The sequence below is a fragment of the Gymnoscopelus microlampas genome (genome assembly GCF_963454915.1).
Source record: "Gymnoscopelus microlampas genome assembly, chromosome: 15".
Lineage (NCBI taxonomy): Eukaryota > Metazoa > Chordata > Actinopteri > Myctophiformes > Myctophidae > Gymnoscopelus > Gymnoscopelus microlampas.
Window position 1 is genome coordinate 9892447 of NC_139952.1, and position 26432 is coordinate 9918878.

General features: G+C 38.5%; 2 protein-coding genes across 2 annotated transcripts in view; both read left to right on the forward strand.

Annotated features, from left to right (window-relative positions):
- LOC311061186 (uncharacterized protein) overlaps positions 1–15408 on the forward strand; it is a gene marked incomplete at its 3' end in the record, with an annotated part of 85217 nt that extends 69809 nt beyond the window's left edge. Inside the window, exons 8-12 of the mRNA XM_084079744.1 lie at positions 5039–5440; positions 6499–6879; positions 8517–8951; positions 13539–13920; positions 15337–15408. Coding sequence (XP_083935870.1) covers positions 5039–5440; positions 6499–6879; positions 8517–8951; positions 13539–13920; positions 15337–15408 — 1672 coding nt within the window. The remainder of the gene's footprint in view (positions 1–5038; positions 5441–6498; positions 6880–8516; positions 8952–13538; positions 13921–15336) is intronic.
- LOC311061639 (uncharacterized protein) overlaps positions 1–26432 on the forward strand; it is a gene marked incomplete at its 5' end in the record, with an annotated part of 278554 nt that overhangs the window by 242028 nt on the left and 10094 nt on the right. The window contains 3 exons of the mRNA XM_084080330.1: positions 15789–16235; positions 18378–18800; positions 20830–21261. Coding sequence (XP_083936456.1) covers positions 15789–16235; positions 18378–18800; positions 20830–21261 — 1302 coding nt within the window. The remainder of the gene's footprint in view (positions 1–15788; positions 16236–18377; positions 18801–20829; positions 21262–26432) is intronic.

Sequence of the window (26432 nt, forward strand, 5' to 3'; positions counted from 1 at the left end):
CCCTTTGATGCGTCGCAAAATGCGTGCGACAGCTCTAGTAGCCCGTGACCAGGAAGATAATTTTGACAATCGATCAACAAGACTAAATTGTTCTGTAGCTTTTGTGCTGAGTATCAGAACACTTCTTACTTCTGGATCTCCGATCGTCAAGTCTGGAGTTTCATCTGTTGGCAGCTTCATTTCTTTGTGACTGAGCCTTACAATAGCAAGATGCTTATTGTCAGGCAGGTGAGGTCTCTCTTTGAAGGGAAGAGGCATCTCATAATGCCCATGGTTGTTCTTCCTTATGCCTCCTTGTAGTTTGTTCAAGAAGACGATGTCATCCTGGGACACCGTTTTTCTATCTTCGCCAGAGTCTTTGAAGTCAGACTCCAATACCTGAATGACATCAGCTGGAGTTACAGGGGGGAGCTCCTTAATGTTGACCCGGTGACAAATGGTTTTGACACTTGGTGATTCATGGCTCGGTGCTAAGCAACCCACAACGCTCCATCCTAGGTCTGTGTGAACAGCATAGGGTTCATCTTCTCCCCCGAGAATCACTTGTTTTGGTGCTAGTGCCCTTGGACAGCTGTAGCCTATCAGGAGGCCAACCTCACAATCCTGCAGAGGTGGAATTTCATCCACGATTGTAGACAGATGCTTCCAGTGTCTAGCCGTCTGACGGTTAGGAATGTGAGTGCGGTTTACTGGGATGCAGTCCTTAGTATAGGCAGGGGGAAGATTGATGACAACGTTGGAGTTGTAGCCTCTTACTCTGAGTCCTGAGACCCTTTCACTCTTTATGACAACGTCCTTACCAAGCATGGTAGTCAGCTTCAGTCTGACAGGACATGAGTCGGCTTGAAGATTGTTGCTCACATCTTGGTCGATAAAGACCGTATCACTCTGAGTGTCAAGTAATGCATAAACAAGTTTCTCAGAGCCTGGATTACTCTGTGATGATACCCACACCGGCACGATCATGGACGTATTTGATGACGACTTTTCATGCTCGACATTGAGGGACATAGCAGTAGCCTTTGTCTCGTTGGTGTTACCTTGGCTTGAGATTGGCGCAAGGTTAGTTTTCTTATAGTTGTCATCATGCAGGTATGTAGGATGTTTGCCTTTGCAGGTGTTACAGGAGTGTCGGTGACGGCAGTCTTTTGAAATGTGGCCTGGTTTCATGCAACCATAACAGAGCTTATTTTCCTTGACGTACTGTCGTCTCTCGTCCAATGACCTTGTGACAAATTCAGTGCAGTCGTGAATCATGTGATTAGTGTCTTGACAAAACAGGCATGGTTTAGCACTTACTTTAGTCGACTCTCGCTCATTGTTCTCTGCAGATGCTTGTGTTTGAAGAACGTTGGCCTTTCCCGTACTATTCTCTTTAGGATTCCGTTTCTCCAATGTGGGCTCTGAAGCACGAAGAGCACTGAAGGAGGTGATCGGGTTGCAGGCAATCTCTGCTTCCATTGACATGAAGCCTGCAAAGTGTTGAAAAGTTGGGAATTTTTGAGTTTCGTTCAAGGCCTGTGTTACTTGACGGTTCCACCGAGCTGCTGCCCAGTCAGGTAACTTATGCACAAGTTTCTGGTTTTCCTCACAGTCGTTCAATATTTCAAGGCCTTCCACATGAGGCATAGCTTCCTGACATGCATTCAAGAAATCAGAGAAGCCTCTTAAACTTTCAGCATCCTTTGGTTGTATCTTTGGCCATTGTGCAAGCCTTTCTCTGAATGCCCTCTGTATGATAAATGGTTGACCATAACGTTTATTCAGCTTGTTCCATGCATCCTTATAAGCTTCATCATCGCTTCTAAAGAAGATGCCGTCTAGAGTCTTTCGAGCTGGACCGCCAACATACCTTTTCAAATAGTGCAACTTATCAGCTGAAGATATAGTCTTTCTGTCAATGAGTGATACAAATGAGGCCTTCCACTCAATGAAATGAATTGGGTCACCATTGAATACAGATGGTTCAGGTATTGGGAGCCTGTTCAGGGCAATGCTATCTTGGAAGGCTTGAGCAAGGAAGGATATATCTGTATTTGAAGGTGGAGAGGCTGACATGACATCAGTAGGCTGTCGAATGGAGGAGGATGGAAACAGAGGTTGCTGTGTTGCTGCCATTAGGTTAGCAGGCTGTTGAATGGGAGATGAAGTTGCATGCGATGCTGTCATGACACGTTGAATGGGGGCTGGAGACACAAGTGAAGCTGTCATGACATGTTGAATAGGGAAATGAGACACATGTGGTGCTGTCGTAACATGTTGAATGGGGAATGGAGACACATGTGATGCTGTCGTAACATGTTGAATGGGGGATGGAGACACATGTGATGCTGTCGTAACATGCTGAATGGGTGATGGAGACACCTGTGACGCTGTCATGACATGTTGAATGGGGGATGGAGACACATGTGACGCTGTCATGACATGTTGAATGGGGGATGGAGACACATGTGACGCTGTCATGACATGTTGAATGGGGGATGGAGACACATGTTGTGCAGTTATGCTTGTCTGCTGCTGTTCTTGGGCGTTGGTAGGGCGAATAGTGGCCTCTTGTTCCATTTCTTGAGTGTAGGCTTGTAGTCTTGCTCTTGCTACTCTTATGTCCTTTTGTTCCTCTAGTCTTTTCAGCTCCCGCTTCTGTTGTGCTATACTTTCGGACATTTCATACTCGGCTTCCATGCCTGCTAATTCAGCTAATGCGTCTGCCCGCTTAGCTGCAATAGTGCTTGAAGACCTACTTGTATTTGTACTGGACCTTGAAGACCGTCTGCTTGAAGCTCTGCTGGACTGGTGTGTCGCTGATGAGGCTGTGTATCCATATACAGAATGAGCATAGTCTGGCTCAAGTAGCTTACGAAGGCATTGTTTCACATTTTGACTGTCAAAGTCTTCATTGATGCATTTTATCCTCTCGTTTATGATCTTCACAATGTCATTTGTAGCTGCATCGCAGACATCAATCTGGCCTCTTGTCTCATTTGATGGAATGATGTGATCTCGTATTTCTAGGTAGATGCTTGTGACATCATCCCTTGCCTTTATAAGTGTGTCAACAAGAGCTGTAAGTTCACTTGCAGGAATGTCTGTTTTTAGCTGTTTTCTTGCTTTGCAAACCTGCATCTTCCATTGTTCGAATAACTGGATAATTCTTTTCTCCTTTTTCTGAGCCTCCTCTTTCATAAATGCAGACATCTTCTCTGTGGGAATTCGTCGGCGTTCAGAGCGGCGAAGCCTTTCCTCTTCCGCTTCATCCTCATGAGGGGTATCCTTTTCCATGGATGCAAGCATTTTCTCCGCTGGATTCCCTTGGTGACCAGCGTGGTGAAGCTCCTCCTCTTCCGTTACCTCATTATGAGGGGGCTCCATCAGTTGGTCTGGGTTTTCAGATGTTTCCATTTTGTTTAGAGGAGAACCACAGTCTTCAGAGACGTTGTGGGATCGATGAGGTGAAACTCTACTGTCATCAGACATCGTGGGATGACGCTCTTGTTGCTGTCATTAGACAGGAAGGGTCAAGTTCTTACTGTAAGCAAACCCCGGCTGATCAAGGATGAATTCTCAAACTGATGATATTGAAAGTTTATTCCAAGAACACCGTAAGAACTGTGTAGGTGGGAAAACAACAGAAAACAAAACATACATCACAATATGGCTGCTACAAACATATCCAACAAAACCATACTGTAACAAAGGCAAATAATAAACAACATCAATTGACAAAGAGCCTGTGAGATGCAAATCCTCAGCATAAATTGTTTTTAACACAAAATGACAATCTCCTTTAGAGTGCAAACATGAGAAATAGCAAAGATTATTAAAGCTATCACAATAAAGTGTCATCTTTTTAACCAACAATACAGAAACTGTTACTGTACTGTACTTGTATTAAGTATTTTAGCAAACATGAAATGTACGTTTTACTCCATGAATTATGCATTGTAATTGTGGATTACCGATCTAAATCCACGGTAATTATTTAATTATTTATTCACGCCACTGAGGCCTCCCAAAGGGTCCAAGAACAGATCGGCAGAACGACACTCACAGTGACTAATAACTTGGTGAAAATATGCAAAGAATACAACGTTAATATCAAATGTAAACAACACAATGCAGCATGTAACAAACATACCTTATGCCCTCAGCCAGGTGCTTAAAACAAAAATAAAACGTTTCGGTATGAACGCTGAAGTTCTTTGTTATTGTTTTCATTCATTCATTAACGTGCAGCGGTGGCCTAGTGGTTAGAGGGGCGGCCTTAATACCGGAAGGTCCCTAGTTCGATTCCCCAATTCATCACATCAATCATGAATCACCGCTGAATAGCCCTTGAGCAAGGCTTCCATGCAGGGTCCGGCTGGAAACAAGTTTCGTACTTAGTCCGACACCCTGGGCAAACAACAAACTTTGCTTTACTTTGCTTTGCTTTTGTGCCTTTTGCAAAGACGCGCTCTCTGAAACAGTGCAGTGAACTGCTTCCTTCCTGTTTTGGGCGTTATCAAAATAAAGGCCTTACAGTAACAGACTCATGAAAATAACTCAAAAAATAGTTCTTTCAAGCAAACAAAGTAAAGTGTCAGTAGAGGCAAGAATAATAAGACATTATAAGGTCAATAAAAACAATTAAAGGACACAAATGAAGTGCATATATTAAACTCAGGCAAATGTCCACATCAACGTATTTTTTAAGTCCATAGGCTTGTGTTTTAGGGAGACAAATAGCGCCGTCTTCTGGCAAGGAGGTGCACTGGTGGGCCTTTCTTATGGAAAACAATACTTAATTCTGGTAACAATTTCTTATACATGGCAGTGCTTAAATGGTTAGTTACAATTATGACATGACTAAAATCAGGATGCTACAGTTTCATGTTGTTAAGAAGTGATTTATTGTTCAAACTTAATTAAATCTATAGTGACAATAGAAATGTATTTTTTTAGGTACACATTATTACCTCTTCTACTTTCATAAACAGTACATTTAGGTTCTAAAATAATGTTTTTAACATTAATTTCACTTATTTTTCATAATCTACAGGTTTACTTCTCAGAATCAAACAGGGCACAGATTTCTGATGAATCTGTGTGTGCAAGCAGCTCTCCATGGGAGGTTAAACAGGCAAGCAATAAAGGAAGTGTTTTCGCTGTCTGAATATTGGCATCATCAATGGGACTTCCTTCTAGACTTGTACTCCCATTTCAAAGACTATGAGACTCAAACACACAAGAGTGTTCTTCTAGCATTACAAGCAGTTTACCAGTCACCTCCTGCAATCTGGTCCGTAGACCTCTCAGAGAGAAAGGTCTCCCTCCTCCTAGAGCTGCTGAAACTCCAACCAGAGAAAAAAAGAAAGAAACCAGTTGAGCTAAGAGGCTGGTCTGATGAAGAGAGTGAAGTGGAGAGTTTCCTTCAGTGTCTACCCTACATCTCAAAGCTCAGGTAACTGGGATTGTGTTGTATATTGAATAAGGTTATCCTATATTAAGTTGACTGTAACTCACAAAAAAAAAATCTAAAGCGTATTTTGTTATTTTGTTTTGTTGTAGTAACAGGAGTCTCCCTGTCTCATCAGCTATTAACCCTTCCATTGTATTAGGGTCATTTTTGATCCGTTCTCAAGTTTAGACAGGTAAAAAGTACACTTTACATTTCTTTATTGGAACAAGGCTTCATGATATCCTCAGAAACAGCTATTTTAACGCAACAAAATTAATTACAGTACCACCATTTTAGTTCATTCTGATTCTCTATACAAAAAGTTACATCTGTGGCGTTAAGGGTCCAATTTCACCCTTAACACCAATGATGTCACTATTTTAGATATTTTTTATCATTTTAAAAGTTACAAAAATAAAACAAGTACTTATTTCTTTTTATTTTTTTTAAGTGTGTTCTAATACTAGTCTATTATAGCAAGATAACATCATTATCCATTGTCTTCATTATAGGAAATGTAATGAGTGAATTTTAACATTTTTGTAATTGTAAACGAGATATTGAAAGATGAAACCCTAACCCAAAATAATATTTTGAAAAGTGTTCTTAAAAGTGTTTAAGATTTTGACCCGCTAACTCCAAAAGTGTATGCAGGTTTCTAACACAATGCAAGGGTTAAGTAAACAGAAAAAGCATTTTTAGGTTGAGATACCAATTTTGTCCAATCAGGAGAGAGAACTCACACAGGATACAGGATAAACAAGTGAAACTGGAAGTGATGACACAAAGAAATGAGCTGAAAGAAATTGCAACTGGAACACGCTGAAATTAGCAACCCACCTGAAATTTGTTTTCTGTTTATTAAAGAGCTGGATCAACGGGGAGACCCCTGTTACTGAAAAAACACTCTATATCAATGATTACATTGGGAATGTAATGCTTTAACCTTTTAAGAAAACCCTTTTTGTTTTAACCAAAACATGTCACTTACCCTACCTTTAATCATGTTCTCTTGAAAAATGCTTTGAGAGATCATGATCATATTTTTTTATAATCTACAGGTTTACATCTCAGAATCAAACAGGGCACAGATTTCTGAAGAATCTGTGTGTGCAAGCAGCTCTCAGCGAGAGGTTAAACAAAAAAACAATAGAGAAAGTGTTTTCACTATCTGAATATTGGCATCACAAATGGGACTTCCTTCTAGACCTGTACTCCCATTTCAAAGACTATGAGACACAAACACACAAGAGAGTTCTTCCAGCCTTACAAACAGTTTACCAGGTCTGGTCCATAGACCTCTCAGAGAGAAAGGTCTCCCTCCTCCTAGAGCTGCTGAAACTCCAACCAGAGAAGAAACCAGTAAAGCTGACAGGCTGGTCAGATGAAGAGAGTGAAGTGAGGATCTTCCTTCAGTGTCTACCCTACATCTCACAACTCAGGTTAATGTGTTTACTTTCTTTTATCCACTTAAACCCTACACAGTTAGTTGACTGAGGACCCCAATGCTCTATACTAGGTCCTTTAGTGTTTCTCTCTACACCAAATCTGCGATGCAGTGTGAGCTTAAAGATCGGCTATTTCTGCCCAATGTTCGCCCTAGAATAGGGACACTAAGGTTCATATTGTTTAATGTTTGTCTACATATAAATCTGTCTACCTTTTCTATAGATAATGACGTGCGATTAATGTGCTTGAATTAATTATGACCTGATTATTTGTCAGCTTTGGTGCACTGAATTTAAAGGAGATAAATATAATATTGTATTCTATTATAAAGAATTATAATAAAATGAGAGAAAGAGATTATTCAATGTCTTAACCACATGAGCCCTATATCATACTTTGTTTTATTACCATGTCATGTGTCACATAATGTTATGAGCTGGTAGATTGGCTGTTTTCACTATTTATTTTTACGTTTTTAATTTTATTGATTTCATTGTGTTTTTGGAAAATGTTCACCTATAATTACATGCCCAAAATAGGGAAGCTAGGTTGAATGTGGTTAATACAAAGAGCTGTGCAGCATATCCATGAAAGAAGCAAAAAGCAGAGAAAACAAGAGAAAGTATGCTCTGTCATCACTGTTACAGTAGGTAGAAACCTTGTATGTCCAAAACTGTTACTTTTCAGGAAATGTAAAAAAGAACCTGTGTTCCAATGGATCCAATGTAGTTATTATTTATTCACAAGCTCTTGTTAATACCTTTCATTGGTTCAATATTTATAAAACTCACAGACACACTTAACCACTTTCAACCTGGCTTCACTTTTTGGTGAATCTCAATATTAGGTGACAATTATCATCAATTAAAAAAAAGAAAATGGCAGATCTACGATCTCACAACACACCATTATATGTTGTGAGCTTGTGGATCGGCTATTTGTTTGCTACTTTTCATGACACTACGCTGAACTGTAAAATACGGCATTAATTTATGAACAAACTAAAACATGCATGGATATACAAGGCTTCTGCCCGACAGGCAACATGCTATAAATGATACAAACGATCATAAGAATACAATCAGATAATACATGAATCACTCAAAGAATATGTTATCTCCATATGATACTATAGGTGTAAGCATGAATCACTGCTGAGTTGTGTTATGCCATTTTTATCAGGACAGCAGTGTTGTGGTCTTTTCACAATGGTTACACTAACACTAGACCACAAAGTACAGAGAAATAAAGTTTAAGCATTAACCCATTAAGACCTGAGACCCATTCTACAAATGCCTTCTAAATCAGTAGTTCTCACACTTTAAAGATATTACAATAATGTTCAAAAATAGCAGACGTACAAGCTAGCCGCGCCGCACAAAGTGACGCGCTGTGAGCTTGTAGATCTGCTATTTTTTGAATAGCCACCGCAAAAATCTAAAATGACATGGCTTTCCCGGTTTTAATGGGTTAAGAAGTATTAGTAATGTAAATTTTCTGATTCCTTCATTTTCCATAAACTTTTTCCACATCAAATCTGATGGATACATTGTCCAGTGTCCATCATTTTTTGGTTCTGTTTCTGATCAGAGATCAGCATTTCATGTTGGTTTCATTTGATCTGTTGCAGTGTTGAAGATCCATCAGGACAAACCAAGTTCCTGGGGAAGCTCTTCTGTGAAGCAGCAGAACGGGAAGAAGAAACAGGAGAGAAGATTCTGGAACAGTTGTCTTCCGTGTGTAATTACGAAACATTCCCCTTCAATGACGAGACTGATGATTTGGAATACAGGAAGGATCAATGTGATCTACTACTGGACCTATGCTCCTATGTGAAGAACTATGAGACTCAAACAGGCAGAAGTGTTCTTCCAGCATTAAAACCAGTTTTCCAGTCAGCTCCTACAGCCTGGGCCATAGACTTTTCAGAGAGAAAGGTCTCCCTCCTCCTAGACCTGCTGAAACTCCAACCAGAGAAGAAACCAGTAGAGCTGATAGTCTGGTCAGATGAAGAGAGTGAAGTGAGGATCTTCCTTCAGTGTCTACCCTACATCTCACAACTCAGGTTAATGTTTTTACTTTCTTTTATCCACTACCCCTCAGTCAACCTACATAGTTAGTTGACTGAAGACCCCCAAGGCTCCATACTACCGGTAGGTATTTTAGTGTTTCCCTCTATTACAAATCTCAGTGCAGTGTGTGTATTATAAAGAGTTATAATAAAATGAGCAGATATAGCAGATATACAAGATATACAAGCAGATATACAAGCTCGTAGCGCGGCACCGAGTGCCGCGCTACGAGCTTGTAGATCTGCTATTTTTGAAAAATCTTGAAAATGTGTGCAAATCTTTGAATATGTATATTCTTTTAAAGCGAACATTATTAACTTAAATTTTTGCTTCTGGGTGGTCCCTGGAACCAAATATTTTGAGATGGGGGTCGGCAGCCAAGTACATATCATTTTGGGGGTCCTTGACATGAAAAAGTTTGAGAAGCACTGATATAGAAACATGTTTTTTCAGAATACTGTTGGGATTTAGAAGACATTTGTAGAATCGGCTTCAGGTCTTAATGGGTTAACCACATGAGCCCCATATCATACTTTGTCTTATTACCATGTCATGTGTCACATAATGTTATGAGCTGGTAGATTGGCTGTTTTCACTATTTATTGTCTCCGCCAGGCCTAAGGCATGGTGGAGAGTATGTTTTCGTTTGATTTCCTTTGGTTCCACCAAGCTAACATTGGTCAAGCTTCACGTGACACGTGACAATATGTTGAAAGGGTGTGCTTTGATTGGCTAGCGAGACGCATGACGAAATACATACCTATAAATAGGTGAATCACTTCGAAACATTGCATTGCATTTTTCGAAGTGACATCAGTGCCATCAGCCAAGCTAACATTTAGTCAGGAGATATTAGCAGAAAAAGTTCCAATCTTGGAATAAATTCCTCACCAATGTGGGTCTGCTGGCGGAGACTTGTGCTCCGAGGAGCACATTTTCTAGTTTTTACTTTTTTAATTTTATTTATTTCATTATGTGTTTTGGGAAAATGTTCACCTATATTGACATGCCCAAAATATAGGGAAGGTAGGTTGAACGTGGTTAATACAAAGAGCTGTGCACTATATCCATGACAGAAGCAAAAAGCAGAGAGAACAAGAGAAAGTATGCTTTGTCATCACTGTTACAGTAGGTGGAAACCTTGTATGTCCAAAACCGTTACTTTTCAGGAAATGGAAAAAAGAACCTGTGTTCCAATGGATCCAATATAGTTATTTATTTACAAGCTCTTGTTAATACTTTTCATTGGTTCAATATTTATAAAACTCACAGACACACTTAACCACTTTCAACCTGGCTTCACTTTTTGGGGAATTTCAATATTAGGTGACAATTATCATCAATTAGAAAAAAACGAAAATTAAAAAAAAAAGAAAATGGCTGATCTACAATCTCACAACACACCATTATGTGTTGTGAGCTTGTGGATTGACTATTTTGTTTGCTACTTTTTCATGACACTGTGCTGAACTGTAAAATACGACATTCATTTATGAACAAACAAACATAAATCCATGGAGATACAAGTCTTCTGCCAGACAGTGGCAACATTATGCATGATACAAACAATCATAAGAATACAATCATATAATACATGAATCACTCAAAGAATATGTTATCTCCATATGATACTATAGGTGTAAGCATGAATCACTGCTGAGTTGTGTTATGCCATTGTTATCAGGACAGCAGTGTTGTGGTCTTTTCCCAGGACAATGGTTACACTAACACTAGACCACAAAGTACAGAGAAATAAAGTTTAAGCATTAACCCATTAAGACCTGAGGCCCATTCTACAAATGCCTTCTAAATCAGTAGTTCTCACACTTTAAAGATATTACAATAATGTTCAAAACTAGCAGACGTACAAGCTTGCAGCGTGGCACAAAGTGACGCGCTGTGAGCTTGTAGATCTGCTATTTTTGAATAGCCACCGCAAAAATCTAAAATGACATGGCTTTCCCGGTTTTAATGGGTTAAGAAGTATTAGTAATGTACATTTTCTGATTCCTTCATTTTCCATTGACTTTTTCCACATCAAATCTGATGGATACATTGTCCAGTGTCCATCATTTTTAGCCGCCAGCTGAAAGCGCGGCTCTGTATTCACTCTGACTCTGACCCGACAGATTTCCGACATGTATTCAACACTTTTTTTTGCTATTGGCTGTCCTGGCTGTCCTTCACTACTTCACAGCCAATGGGGAGACACTACTTTAAAGCCAATGGACGGCCGTCCTAGCCAATGGACGGCCGTCGTTTACAGCACCCGCCTCCCCTCGCAGCACCGCGGCGCAGGCACGCCGGGCAGTTGTCCTCCCACCCCCCCTTACCTCTGACTGCAAAGGTCTAATAGCGGCCAAACAACGGATGCACGCTTATACAGTACTTGAGTAAATGTACTTAGTTACTTAGAACATTTATTTTTCGACGACTTCACATCGCCCGTCCCCGCAGGGAAGGGGGTTCCCTGGCTCAAAACAGATGGGGGGGGGGGGCTGTTGACAAATACATATTAATCTGGGGGTCCATGAACATGTTTGAGCACGCGAGTTTTCCTTTCGCCTCCGAGGCACCCAAACCAGTAGAGAGTAGAGACGCGAAAGGAGTTGGGGAGAGCCTGGCTGTGTTGTTGACTGACAACGGGTGCATTTCTCCTTTCCGACATGTCGCCTTTCCGACGTTGACTAACCCTATACCTAACCCTAACCGCACGCGGAAGCCACTAGTCGGAGTGGTGAGATGTCGGAATGGAAGGAGCACCCCACTGGCAACAGATGCACGCTTTTATGCGAAACAACAACAATACAACCTGGCGCAACAGTTGCGTGCATTAGCGCAAGATGAGCACAAAGGAAACGTGTGTTTCAATCACCGTCTCACAGAGTACTCACACACGCGCATACTGTCTGAAATACTCTGAAAACAGCCGATCTACAAGCTCACAATCATTGTACTTTACTGGAGTAAATGTACCTAGTTACTTTACACCTCTTAACAGACGAACATACGTGTTGAGGCTCCGAAAAACTCAACGAGCCAAAACTCACTATCTCTCGCCCCTAAACACGGTCGCCCCTGATCGCAACGGTCTGGGGTGAGCGACCAGTGCCGTTCTGCCTCGCCCCTAAACACGGTCGCCCCGGATCGCAAAGAACGGTCTGGAGTGAGTGATCTGCTCTGCCCTTCAGTGCATATTTGCATGCACATAATGATATTGTTGTTGTGGTTAAGTTGAAATAAGTTGCACAAGTTGTAACAATAGTGCTGTATCCTTACTTTGTTGCAGTAATCAATTCATTACAATATACGTACAATGACTGACAGAATATATATATATATATATATATATATATATATATATACATATAAATACATATTCCAAATATTATTTAACTTTTTCTCTTCAAGATCTTTTTGCAAATAGCCCCGATCTACAAGCTCAAAAAGCGTCGTGCATGCAACACTTTGCGAGCATGTAGATCTGCTATTTTCAAATAGCCAATGTACTAGTCTGTGCTACTGCTCGTATGTATGTGTGTGTGTGTATATATATATATATATATATATATATATATATATATATACATATCTATACATATATATATATATATGTATATATATATATTCCAAATATTCTTTAACTTTTTCTTTTCAAGATCTTTTTGAAAATAGCCGATCTACAAGCTCAAAAAGCGTTGTGAATGCAACACTTTGCGCACATGTAGATATGCTATTTTCAAATAGCCCATGTACTAGTCTGTGCTACTGCTCATGTAGCCTAGTCGCTTCTTTTGGCTTTGTTTTCATAGAACTGACTGCTTATTTCACTCATGCAAGAGAGCCTAGTCAGCCTACGTGACACATAACATCACACTTTTGCGGATTCCCCTGTATTGCACGTTTAGATGGAGAAGCGAGGCTGCGCCATTTTCACCCTGAAAGGTGGTTTCACTTAGGATTAGGGTTGCACTTAACTTTCATAGCCTAAGCATAAGTAGGCTAGGCTAACTATTTTTGTTGCTGATACAAATTTAATTTACTTCTACTCAACTACATCTCAGAGGCAAATATTGTGCATTACATTATAAAACATACATTTAACACTTTAGCCCTATTTCACACCTACAAGTATAATACCTACTTGTAGATCTGCTATTTTCAAACATTTTAGTACTTTCACTTTTGGAACTTTACGTACATTTTGATACCAATACTATTGTACTTTCACACAAGTACATTGCGACACACACGCACACACACACACACACACACACACACACACACACACACACACACACACACACACACACACACACACACACACACACACACACACACACACACACACACATCCTTTATATTGGTAGCCAACCGATGAACCTCTCTGTTGAGTTATTTTGGTTGCATTGGAATGGCTGAGATTTCATTTTAAAGACCACTTTTACATTTTGTGCTGCAGATTGGGGCAAAAAAAGCCTGCCGCTGGCGGCTATATTATGACTTTAGTCATTTCTTGTTTGGTTCTGTTTATGATCAGAGATCAGCATTTCATGTTGGTTTCATTTGATCTGTTGCAGTGTTCAAGATCCATCAGGAGGACAAACCAAGTTCCTGGGGAAGCTCTTCTGTGAAGCAGCAGAACGGGAAGAAGAAACAGGAGAGAAGATTCTGGAACAGTTGTCTTCTGTGTGTAATTACAAAACATTCCCCTTTATTGGCCAGGCAGACTGGAAGTATCACTGTGATCTACTACTGGACCTATACTCCTATGTGAAGAACTATGAGACTCAAACAGGCAGAAGTGTTCTTCCAGCATTAAAACCAGTTTACCAGTCAGCTCCTACAGTCTGGTCCATAGACCTCTCAGAGAGAAAGGTCTCCCTCCTCCTAGAGCTGCTGAAACTCCAACCAGAGAAGAAACCAGTAGAGCTGAGAGGCTGGTCAGATGAAGAGTGTGAAGTGAGGATCTTCTTTCAGTGTCTACCCTACATCTCACAACTCAGGTTAATGTGTTTACTTTCTTTTATCCACTACCCCTCAGTCAACCTACATAGTTAGTTGACTGAAGACCCCTAAGGCTCCATACTAGGTCTTTTAGTGTTTCCCTCTATTCCAAATCTCAGTGCAGTGTGTGTATTATAAAGAGTTATAATAAAATGAGAGAAAGAGATTAATGTCTTAACCCATTAAGTCCTGGAACTTATCTGTAAAATGTTTTTATTTGAGCTAAAAAGCATTATTTTACACTTTGGATATTAAAAAATAGCAGATATACAAGCTCGTACTATTTTTGAAAAATCTTGAAAATGTGTGCAAATCTTTGAATATGTATATTCTTTTAAAGCAAACATTTGTAACTTAAATTTTTGCTTCTGGGTGGTCCCTGGAACCAAATATTTTGAGATGGGGGTCGGCAGCCAAATACATATTATTTTGGGGGTCCTTGACATGAAAAGGTTTGAGAACCACTGATATAGAAACACGTTTTTTCAGAATACTGTTGGGATTTAGAAGACATTTGTAGAATCGGCTTCAGGTCTTAATGGGTTAACCACATGAGCCCCATATCATACTTTGTCTTATTACCATGTCATGTGTCACATAATGTTATGAGCTGGTAGATTGGCTGTTTTCACTATTTATTTTAACTTTTTTAATTTTATTTATTTCATTATGTGTTTTGGGAAAATGTTCACCTATATTGACATGCCCAAAATATAGGGAAGCTCGGTTGAATGTGGTTAATACAAAGAGCTGTGCAGCATATCCATGAAAGAAGCAAAAAGCAGAGAGAACAAGAGAAAGTATGCTTTGTCATCGCTGTTACAGTGGGTGGAAACCTTGTATGTCCAAAACCGTTACTTTTCAGGAAATGGAAAAAAGAACCCGTGTTCCAATGGATCCAATGTACAGTAGTTATTATTTATTCACAAGCTCTTGTTAATACTTTTCATTGGTTCAATATTTATAAAACTCACAGACACACTTAACCACTTTCAACCTGGCTTCACTTTTTTTGACATTTCAATATTAGGTGACAATTATCATCAATTAGAAAAAGGAAAATGGCAGATCTACAATCTCACAACACACCATTATGTGTTGTGAGCTTGTGGATCGGCTATTTTGTTTGATACTTTTTCATGACACTACGCTGAACTGTAAAATACGGCATTCATTTATGAACAAACAAAAAAAGATGCATGGAGATACAAGTCTTCTGCCAGACAGTGGCAACATTCTATGCATGATACAAACAATCATAAGAATACAATCAGATAATACATGAAACACTCAAATAATATGTTATCTCCATATGATACTATAGGTGTAAGCATGAATCACTGCTGAGTTGTGTTATGTCATTTTTATCAGGACAGCAGTGTTGTGGTCTTTTCCCAGGACAATGGTTACACTAACACTAGACCACAAAGTACAGAGAAATAAAGTTTAAGCATTAACCAATTAAGACCTGAGGCCCATTCTACAAATGCCTTCTAAATCAGTAGTTCTCACACTTTAAAGATATTACAATAATGTTCAAAAATAGCAGACGTACAAGCTAGCAGTGTGGCACAAATTGACACGCTGTGAACTTGTAGATCTGCTATTTTTGAATAGCCACCGCAAAAATCTAAAATGACATGGCTTCCCCGGTTTTAATGGGTTAAGAAGTATTAGTAATGTACATTTTCTGATTCCTTCATTTTCCATTTACTTTTTCCACATCAAATCTGATGGATACATTGTCCAGTGTCCATAATTTTTTGGTTCTGTTTATGATCAGAGATCAGCATTTCATGTTGGTTTCATTTGATCTGTTGCAGTGTTCAAGGTCCATGGTTAAAAACATCAGGACAAACCAAGTTGCTGGGGAAGCTCTTCTGTGAAGCAACAGAACGGGAAGAAGAAACAGGAGAGAAGATTCTGGAACAGTTGTCTTCTGTGTGTAATTACAAAACATTCCCCATTATTGACTGGTCTGACCACTGGCAATACAGGAAGTATCAAAGTGATCTACTACTGGACCTATACTCCTATGTGAAGAACTATGAGACTCAAACAGGCAGAAGTGTTCTTCCAGCATTAAAACCAGTTTACCAGTCAGCTCCTGCAATCTGGTCCATAGACCTCTCAGAGAGAAAGGTCTCCCTCCTCCTAGAGCTGCTGAAACTCCAACCAGAGAAGAAACCTGTAGAGCTGACAGGCTGGTCAGATGAAGAGAGTGAAGTGAGGATCTTCATTCAGTGTCTACCCTACATCTCACAACTCAGGTTAATGTTTTTACTTTCTTTTATCCACTACCCCTCAGTCAACCTACATAGTTAGTTGACTGAAGACCCCCAAGGCTCCATACTACCGGTAGGTATTTTAGTGTTTCCCTCTATTACAAATCTCAGTGCAGTGTGTGTATTATAAAGAGTTATAATAAAATGAGCAGATATAGCAGATATACAAGATATACAAGCAGATATACAAGCTCGTAGCGCGGCACCGAGTGCCTCGCTACGAGCTTGTAGATCTGCAATTTTTGAAAAATCTTGAAAATGTGTGCAAATCTTTGAATATGTATATTCTTTTAAAGCGAACATTTGTAACTTAAATTTTTGCTTCTGGGTGGTCCCTGGAACCAAATATTTTGAGATGGGGTCGGCAGCCAAGTACATATCATTTTGGGGGTCCTTGACATGAAAAAGTTTGAGAAGCACTGATATAGAAACATGTTTTTTCAGAATACTGTTGGGATTTAGAAGACATTTGTAGAATCGGCTTCAGGTCTTAATGGGTTAACCACATGAGCCCCATATCATACTTTGTCTTATTACCATGTCATGTGTCACATAATGTTATGAGCTGGTAGATTGGCTGTTTTCACTATTTATTGTCTCCGCCAGGCCTAAGGCATGGTGGAGAGTATGTTTTCGTTTGATTTCCTTTGGTTCCACCAAGCTAACATTGGTCAAGCTTCACGTGACACGTGACAATATGTTGAAAGGGTGTGCTTTGATTGGCTAGCGAGACGCATGACGAAATACATACCTATAAATAGGTGAATCACTTCGAAACATTGCATTGCATTTTTCGAAGTGACATCAGTGCCATCAGCCAAGCTAACATTTAGTCAGGAGATATTAGCAGAAAAAGTTCCAATCTTGGAATAAATTCCTCACCAATGTGGGTCTGCTGGCGGAGACTTGTGCTCCGAGGAGCACATTTTCTAGTTTTTACTTTTTTAATTTTATTTATTTCATTATGTGTTTTGGGAAAATGTTCACCTATATTGACATGCCCAAAATATAGGGAAGGTAGGTTGAACGTGGTTAATACAAAGAGCTGTGCACTATATCCATGACAGAAGCAAAAAGCAGAGAGAACAAGAGAAAGTATGCTTTGTCATCACTGTTACAGTAGGTGGAAACCTTGTATGTCCAAAACCGTTACTTTTCAGGAAATGGAAAAAAGAACCTGTGTTCCAATGGATCCAATATAGTTATTTATTTACAAGCTCTTGTTAATACTTTTCATTGGTTCAATATTTATAAAACTCACAGACACACTTAACCACTTTCAACCTGGCTTCACTTTTTGGGGAATTTCAATATTAGGTGACAATTATCATCAATTAGAAAAAAACGAAAATTTAAAAAAAAAGAAAATGGCTGAAATACAATCTCACAACACACCATTATGTGTTGTGAGCTTGTGGATCGACTATTTTGTTTGCTACTTTTTCATGACACTGCGCTGAACTGTAAAATACGACATTCATTTATGAACAAACAAACATAAATCCATGGAGATACAAGTCTTCTGCCAGACAGTGGCAACATTATGCATGATACAAACAATCATAAGAATACAATCATATAATACATGAATCACTCAAAGAATATGTTATCTCCATATGATACTATAGGTGTAAGCATGAATCACTGCTAAGTTGTGTTATGCCATTGTTATCAGGACAGCAGTGTTGTGGTCTTTTCCCAGGACAATGGTTACACTAACACTAGACCACAAAGTACAGAGAAATAAAGTTTAAGCATTAACCCATTAAGACCTGAGGCCCATTCTGCAAATGCCTTCTAAATCAGTAGTTTTCACACTTTAAAGATATTACAATAATGTTCAAAAATAGCAGACGTACAAGCTCGCAGCGCGGCACAAAGTGACGCACTGTGAGCTTGTAGATCTGCTATTTTTGAATAGCCACCGCAAACATCTAAAATGACATGGCTTTCCCGGTTTTAATGGGTTAAGAAGTATTAGTAATGTACATTTTCTGATTCTTTCATTTTCCATTGACTTTTTCCACATCAAATCTGATGGATACATTGTCCAGTGTCCATCATTTTTTGGTTCTGTTTATGATCAGAGATCAGCATTTCATGTTGGTTTCATTTGATCTGTTGCAGTGTTCACGGTCCATCAGGACAAACCAAATTCCTGGGGAAGCTCTTCTGTGAAGCAGCAGAACGGGAAAAAGAAACAGGAGAGAAGATTCTGGAACAGTTGTCTTCTGTGTGTAATTACAAAACATTCCCCTTTATTGGCCAGGCAGACTGGAAGTATCACTGTGATCTACTACTGGACCTATACTCCTATGTGAAGAACTATGAGACTCAAACAGGCAGAAGTGTTCTTCCAGCATTAAAACCAGTTTACCAGTCAGCTCCTGCAGTCTGGTCCATAGACCTCTCAGAGACAAAGGTTTCCCTCCTCCTAGAGCTGCTGAAACTCCAACCAGAGAAGAAACCAGTAGAGCTGACAGGCTGGTCATATGAAGAGAGTGAAGTGAGGATCTTCATTCAGTGTCTACCCTACATCTCACAACTCAGGTTAATGTTTTTACTTTCTTTTATCCACTACCCCTCAGTCAACCTACATAGTTAGGTGACTGAAGACCCCCAAGGCTCCATACTAGGTATTTTGTGTTTCCCTCTATTCCAAATCTGCGATGCAGTGTGAGCTTAAAGATCCTCTATTTCTGCCCAGTGTTTCCCCCCAGAATAGGGACGCTAGGGTTCATATTGTTTAATGTTTGTCTACATATAAATCTGTCTACCTTTTCTATAGATAATGAGGTGCGATTAATATGCTTGAATTAATTGTGACCTGATTATTCGTCAGTTTTGGTGCACTGAATTTAAAGGAGATAAATATAATGTTGTATTATATTATAAAGAATTATAATAAAATGAGAGAAAGAGATTATTTAATGTCATAACCCATTAAGACCTGGAACGCATCTGTTTAATTTTTTTATTTGAGCTAAAAAGCATTATTTTACATTTTACATATACAAGCTCGTAGTAGATCTGCTATTTTTGAAAAATCGTGAAAATGTGTGCAAATCTTTGAATGTGTATATTCTTTTAAAGCGAACATTTGTAACTCAAATTTTTGCTTCTGGGTGGTCCCTGGAACCAAATATTTTGAGATGGGGGTCGACAGCCAAATACATATCATTTTGGGGGTCCTCGACATGAAAAAGTTTTAGGACCACTGATATAGAAACATGTTTTTTCAGAATACTGTTGGGATTTAGAAGACATTTGTAGAATCAGCTTCAGGTCTTAATGGGTTAACCACATGAGCCCCATATCATACTTTGTCTTATTACCATGTCATGTGTCACATAATGTTATGAGCTGGTAGATTGGCTGTTTTCACTATTTATTTTCAGTTTTATGTTATTTATTTCATTATGTGTTTTGGGAAAATGTTCACCTATAATGACATGCCCAAAATAGGGAAGCTAGGTTGAACGTGGTTAATACAAAGAGCTGTGCAGCATATCCATGAAAGAAGCAAAAAGCAGAGAGAACAAGAGAAAGTATGCTTTGTCATCACTGTTACAGTAGGTGGAAACCTTGTATGTCCAAAACCGTTACTTTTTAGGAAATGGAAAAAAGAACCTGTGTTCCAATGGATCCAATGTAGTTATTATTTATTCACAAGCTCTTGTTAATACTTTTCATTGGTTCAATATTTATAAAACTCACAGACACACTTAATCACTTTCAACCTGGCTTCACTTTTTTTGGCATGTCAATATTAGGTGACAATTGTCATCAATTGGAAAAAAAGGAAAATTGAAAGAAAATGGCAGATCTACAATCTCACAACACACCATTATGTGATGTGAGCTTGTGGATCGGCTATTTTGTTTGCTACTTTTTTATGACACTGCGCTGAACTGTAAAATACAGCATTCATTTATGAACAAACAAAAACAAATGCATGGAGATACAAGTATTCTGCCAGACTGTGGCAACATTCTATGCATGATACAAACAATCATAAGAATACAATCAGATAATACATGAATCACTCAAAGAATATGTTATCTCCATATGATACTATAGGTGTAAGCATGAATCACTGCTGAGTTGTGTTATGCCATTTTTATCAGGACAGCAGTGTTGTGGTCTTTTCCCAGGACAATGGTTACACTAACACTAGACCACAAAGTACAGAGAAATAAAGTTTAAGCATTAACCCATTAAGACCTGAGGCCCATTCTACAAATGCCTTCTAAATCAGTAGTTCTCACACTTTAAAGATATTACAATAATGTTCAAAAATAGCAGATGTACAAGCTCGCAGCGCGGCACAAAGTGATGCGCTGTGAGCTTGTATATCTGCTATTTTTGAATAGCCACTGCAAAAATCTAAAATGACATGGCTTTCCCGGTTTTAATGGGTTAAGAAGTATTAGTAATGTACATTTTCTGATTCCTTCATTTTCCATTGACTTTTTCCACATCAAATCTGATGGATACATTGTCCAGTGTCCATCATTTTTTGGTTCTGTTTATGATAAGAGATCAGCATTTCATGTTGGTTTCATTTGATCTGTTGCAGTGTTCAACGTCCATCAGGAGGACAAACCAAGTTCCTGGGGAAGCTCTTCTGTGAAGCAGCAGAACGGGAAGAAGAAACAGGAGAGAAGATTCTGGAACAGTTGTCTTCTGTGTGTAATTACAAAACATTCCCCTTTATTGATGACCACTGGCTATACAGGAAGTATCAACGTGATCTACTACTGGACCTATACTCCTATGTGAAGAACTATGAGACTCAAACAGGTAGAAGTGTTCTTCCAGCATTAAAACCAGTTTACCAGTCAGTTCCTACAGTCTGGTCCATAGACCTCTCAGAGAGAAAGGTCTCCCTCCTCCTAGAGCTGCTGAAACTCCAACCAGAGAAGAAACCAGTAGAGCTGACAGGCTGGTCAGACGAAGAGAGTGAAGTGAGGATCTTCCTTCAGTGTCTACCCTACATCTCACAACTCAGGTTAATGTTTTTACTTTCTTTTATCCACTACCCCTCAGTCAACCTACATAGTTAGTTGACTGAAGACCCCTAAGGCTCCATACTAGGTCTTTTAGTGTTTCCCTCTATTCCAAATCTGCAATGCAGTGTGAACTTAAAGATCGTCTATTTCTGCCCAATGTTCGCCCCAGAATAGGGATGCTAGGGTTCATATTGTTTAATGTTTGTCTACATATAAATCTGTCTACCTTTTCTATAGATAATGAGGTGCGATTAATGTGCTTGAATTAATTATGACCTGATTATTCGTCAGTTTTGGTGCACTGAATTTAACACTTGCATGACTAAGCCATCAACATGACCGATTTTGAGAATTTAAAGTGGATTATCTTCTCTCACGAAGCTCTGAGAAAGTTCCCCTTTCATGACTTTTCCTAAATATTTGTTTCAAATCATCTCCGTTTTTTTTTCTTTCTGAAACGTATTATAAATATGAATTATATACCATATATACCATCCCAGTCGTCATATTTTGGCTAAATTGACCGCTCTCCCCCTCTCTCCCCCGGGGTAGAGCACTTTACACCTCGTTTACCCCCCGCAGAGCGGCCCCCAGCGCAGCAGAGAACTGCTGCAATGCGAGTCTATGTTGCCATGTGTGCTTATTATAAGCGACGTTGGGCTTGATTTCCACGTCTTTCTATTATTATTGTGGGATCGCTAAAGCGATCACACTACTGTTATTGTCAATATTTGTGGGATCGCTAAAGCGATCACACTAATGTTATTGTGCATATTTGTGGGATCGCTAAAGCGATCACACTAATGTTATCTTGCATATTTGTGGGATCGCTAAAGCGATCACACTAATGTTATCTTGCATATTTATTGTGGGATCGCTAAAGCGATCACACTACTGTTATTGTGGACGGTGTTTTTTTGGCACCTAACTAGTCCTTCATACTTTTAGCTACAAACTCCGTTCCAACTCTACAACGTTCGGCCTGCTCAGGACATGTCGGCTATTATTCAAATTTTTGAAATAATTTGTACTTTTAGAGATATTGCACTTTTTACTTCTAAAAAATCCCCATTCATTTCAATGGGGAAATTCATCATCATCCTCAGTCCCCCTTTCACACCCATGTTAACTCTCATCTCTTCTCCTCTCATCGGCCACACGGCCGCTGTTTTTTTTTTTTCCAAAACTTTTTTTTTTCAATTTTTTTTTTTTTTTCAAAAACAATTTTTTCAGAATTTTTTTTTCCGAACTTTTTTTTTTCAGAATTTTTTTTTTTCCAAAAGTTTTTTTTTTCCAAAATTTTTTTTTTTTCCAAAACATTTTTTTTTTTCAATTTTTTTTATTTTCCATTTTTTTTTTTTTTTGATTTTTTTTTCCGAACTTTTTTTTTTTCAGATTTTTTTTTTACACTATTCAACACTGCCAACACTATACAAACTTTTAACACTAATACTTTAACACCTTGTCAAACCTTTCACACCTTTCAAACTTTTCAAACCTTTAGAACCTTTCAAACCATTAGAACTTTTAGAACTTTTAGAACCTTTAGAACCTTTAGAACCTTTAGAACCTTTAGAACCTTTAGAACCTTTCAAACCTTTCAAACCTTTCAAACCTTTAGAACCATTCAAACCTTTAGAACCTTTCAAACCTTTAGAACCTTTAGAACCTTTAGAACCTTTAGAACCTTTAGAACCTTTCAAACCTTTCAAACCTTTCACACCCTTCAAACCTTTCACACCTTTCAAACCTATAACACTACTAACACTATCAATACTCAATACCAGCAATATTCTTAGCGATCCCACACTGTTTCTTCAGGAACAGTACTTTCTAGTTATTATTATATATTTATTCCGCCCGTTTTTTGGCACCTAACTAGTCCTTCATACTTTCAGCTACAAACTCCGTTCCAACTCTATAACGTTCAGCCTACTTAGGACATATTGGCTACCAATTGAATTTTTGAAATAATTTGTACTTTTAGAGATATTTCACTTTTTACTGGTAAAAAAAATCCCATTCATTTCAATGGGGAAATCCTATTTAGCTACAGTGGAGCCTAGCAACTGCTTATTAGACCCTCGCAACACCATAGACCATAGCAACCACCTATCATACCCTAGCAACCACCGATTAGACCCTAGCAACCACCGTTTTACCCTAGCAACCACCTGTTTTACCATAGTAACCGCATATTAGACCATATAGACTGCATATTAGACCTTAGCAACCCCCTATTGAACCCTAGCAACCGCATATTAGACCCTAGCAACCACCTGTTTTACCCTAGCAACCACCAATTAGACCCTAGCAACCACCTATTATAATCTAGCAATCGGCTATCAGACCCTAGCAACCACAGTTTTACCCTAGAAAACTACATTTTACACTATTCAACACCGACAAACCTTTAGAACCGTAGACTTTTAAAACCCTTTGAACCTTTAGAACCGTTAGAACCTTTAGAACCTTTAGAACCTTTCAAACCTTTAGAACCTTTCAGACCTTTCAAACCTTTCAGACCTTTCAGACCTTTCAGACCTTTCAAACCTTTCAAACCTTTCAAACCTTTCAAACCTTTGGAACCTCTTAAACCTTTAGAACCTCTTAAACCTTTAGAACCTTTCAAACCTTTAGAACCTTTCAAACCTTTAGAACCTTTAGAACCTTTAGAACCTTTCAAACCTTTCAAACCTTCCAAACCTTTCAAACCTTTCAAACCTTTCAAACCTTTAGAACCTTTCAAACCATTCAAACTTTTAGAACTTTAAACCTTTCAACCCTACTAACAATATCAATACTGAATACCATCAACATTCTTAGCGATCCCACACTGTTTCTTCAGGAACAGTACTTTCTAGTTGTGGGATCGCTAAAGCGATCACACTAATGTTATTGTCAACGGTGTTTTTTTGGCACCTAACTAGTCCTTCATACTTTTAGCTACAAACTCCGTTCCAACTCTTCAACGTTCGGCCTACTCAGGACATGTCGGCTTACATTCAAATTTTTGAAATAATTTGTGCTTTTAGAGATATTGCACTTTTTACTTCTTAAAAAAGCCCATTCATTTCAATGGGGAAATTCATACTTTTAGCTAGAAACTCCGTTCCAACTCTATAACGTTCAGCCTACTTAGGACATATTGGCTACTATTTGAATTTTTGAAATAATTTGTACTTTTAGAGATATTTCACTTTTTACTGCTAAAACAATCCCATTCATTTCAATGGAGAAATGCTATTTAGCCACTGTGAGCCTAGCAACTGCTTATTATACCCTAACAACACCATATTAGAGCCTAGCAACCACCTATTATACCCTAGCAACCACCTATTACACCCTAGCAACCACCGTTTTACCCTAGCAACCACCTTTTTTACCCTAGTAACCGCATATTAGACCATATAAACTGCATATTAAACCTTAGCAACCCCCTATTAGACCCTAGCAACCACATATTACACCCTAGCAACCACCTGTTTACCCTAGCAACCACCCGTTTTACCCCAGCAACCACCTGTTTTACCCTAGCAACCACCAATTAGACCCTAGCAACCACCTATTAGACCCTAGCAACCGCTTATTAGGCCCTAGCAACCACCTGTTTTACCCTAGCAACCACCTGTTTTACCCTAGCAACCACCTATTAGACCCTAGCAACCGCCTATTAGACCCTAGCAACCGCTTATTAGAACCTAGCTATCACTGTTTTACCCAAAAAAAATACATTTTACACTATTCAACACTGCCAACACTATAAAAACTTTTAACACTAATACTTTAACACCTTTCAAACCTTTCACACCTTTCAAACCTTTCAAACCTTTCAAACCTTTAGAACCTTTCAAACCTTTAGAACTTTTAGAACCTTTAGAACCTTTAGAACCTTTAGAACCTTTAGAACCTTTCAACCCATTCAAACATTTAGAACCTTTCAAACCTTTAGAACCTTTCAAACCTTTCAAACCTTTCAAACTTTTCAAACCCTTCAAACCCTTTAAACCTTTCAAACCTTTCAAACCTTTCAAACCTATAACACTACTAACACTATCAATACTCAATACCTGCAACATTCTTAGCGATCCCACACTGTTTCTTCAGGAACAGTACTTTCTAGTTATTATTATTATTCCGCCCGTTTTTTGGCACCTAACTAGTCCTTCATACTTTTAGCTACAAACTCCGTTCCAACTCTTCAACGTTCGGCCTACTCAGGACCTGTCGGCTATTATTCAAATTTTTGAAATAATTTGTACTTTTAGAGATATTGCACTTTTTACTTCTAAAAAAAGCCCATTCATTTCAATGGGGAAATTCATACTTTTAGCTAGAAACTCCGTTCCAACTCTAAAATTTTTTCTTTTACAGATTTTTTTTTTCAAATTTTTTTTTTTCCAAATTTTTTTTTTTTCCAAAAATTTTTTTTTTTCAGATTTTTTTTTTTTCAAATTTTTTTTTTTTTCAGAATTTTTTTTTTTTCAAGATTTTTTTTTTTCAAAGATTTTTTTTTTACAATTTTTTGTTTTTTCAAAAACTTTTTTTTTCCAAACTTTTTTTTCCTAACTTTTTTTTTCAGATTTTTTTTTTCTTTCCAAATTCAAACCTTTCAAACCTTTAGAACTTTTAGAACCTTTAGAACCTTTAGAACCTTTAGAACCTTTAGAACCTTTAGAACCTTTAGAACCTTTAGAACTTTTCAAACCTTTAGAACCTTTCAAACCTTTCAAACCTTTAGAACTTTTAGAACCTTTAGAACCTTTAGAACCTTTCAAACCTTTCAAACCTTTCAAACCTTTCAAACCTTTCAAACCTTTAGAACCTTTAGAACCTTTCAAACCTATAACACTACTAACACTATCAATACTCAATACCTGCAACATTCTTAGCGATCCCACACTGTTTCTTCAGGAACAGTACTTTCTAGTTATTATTATTATTCCCCCCTTTTTTGGCCCCTAACTAGTCCTTCATACTTTTAGCTACAAACTCCGTTCCAACTCTTCAACGTTCGGCCTACTCAGGACATGTCGGCTATTATTCAAATTTTTGAAATAATTTGTACTTTTAGAGATATTGCACTTTTTACTTCTAAAAAAAGCCCATTCATTTCAATGGGGAAATTCATACTTTTAGCTAGAAACTCCGTTCCAACTCTATAACGTTC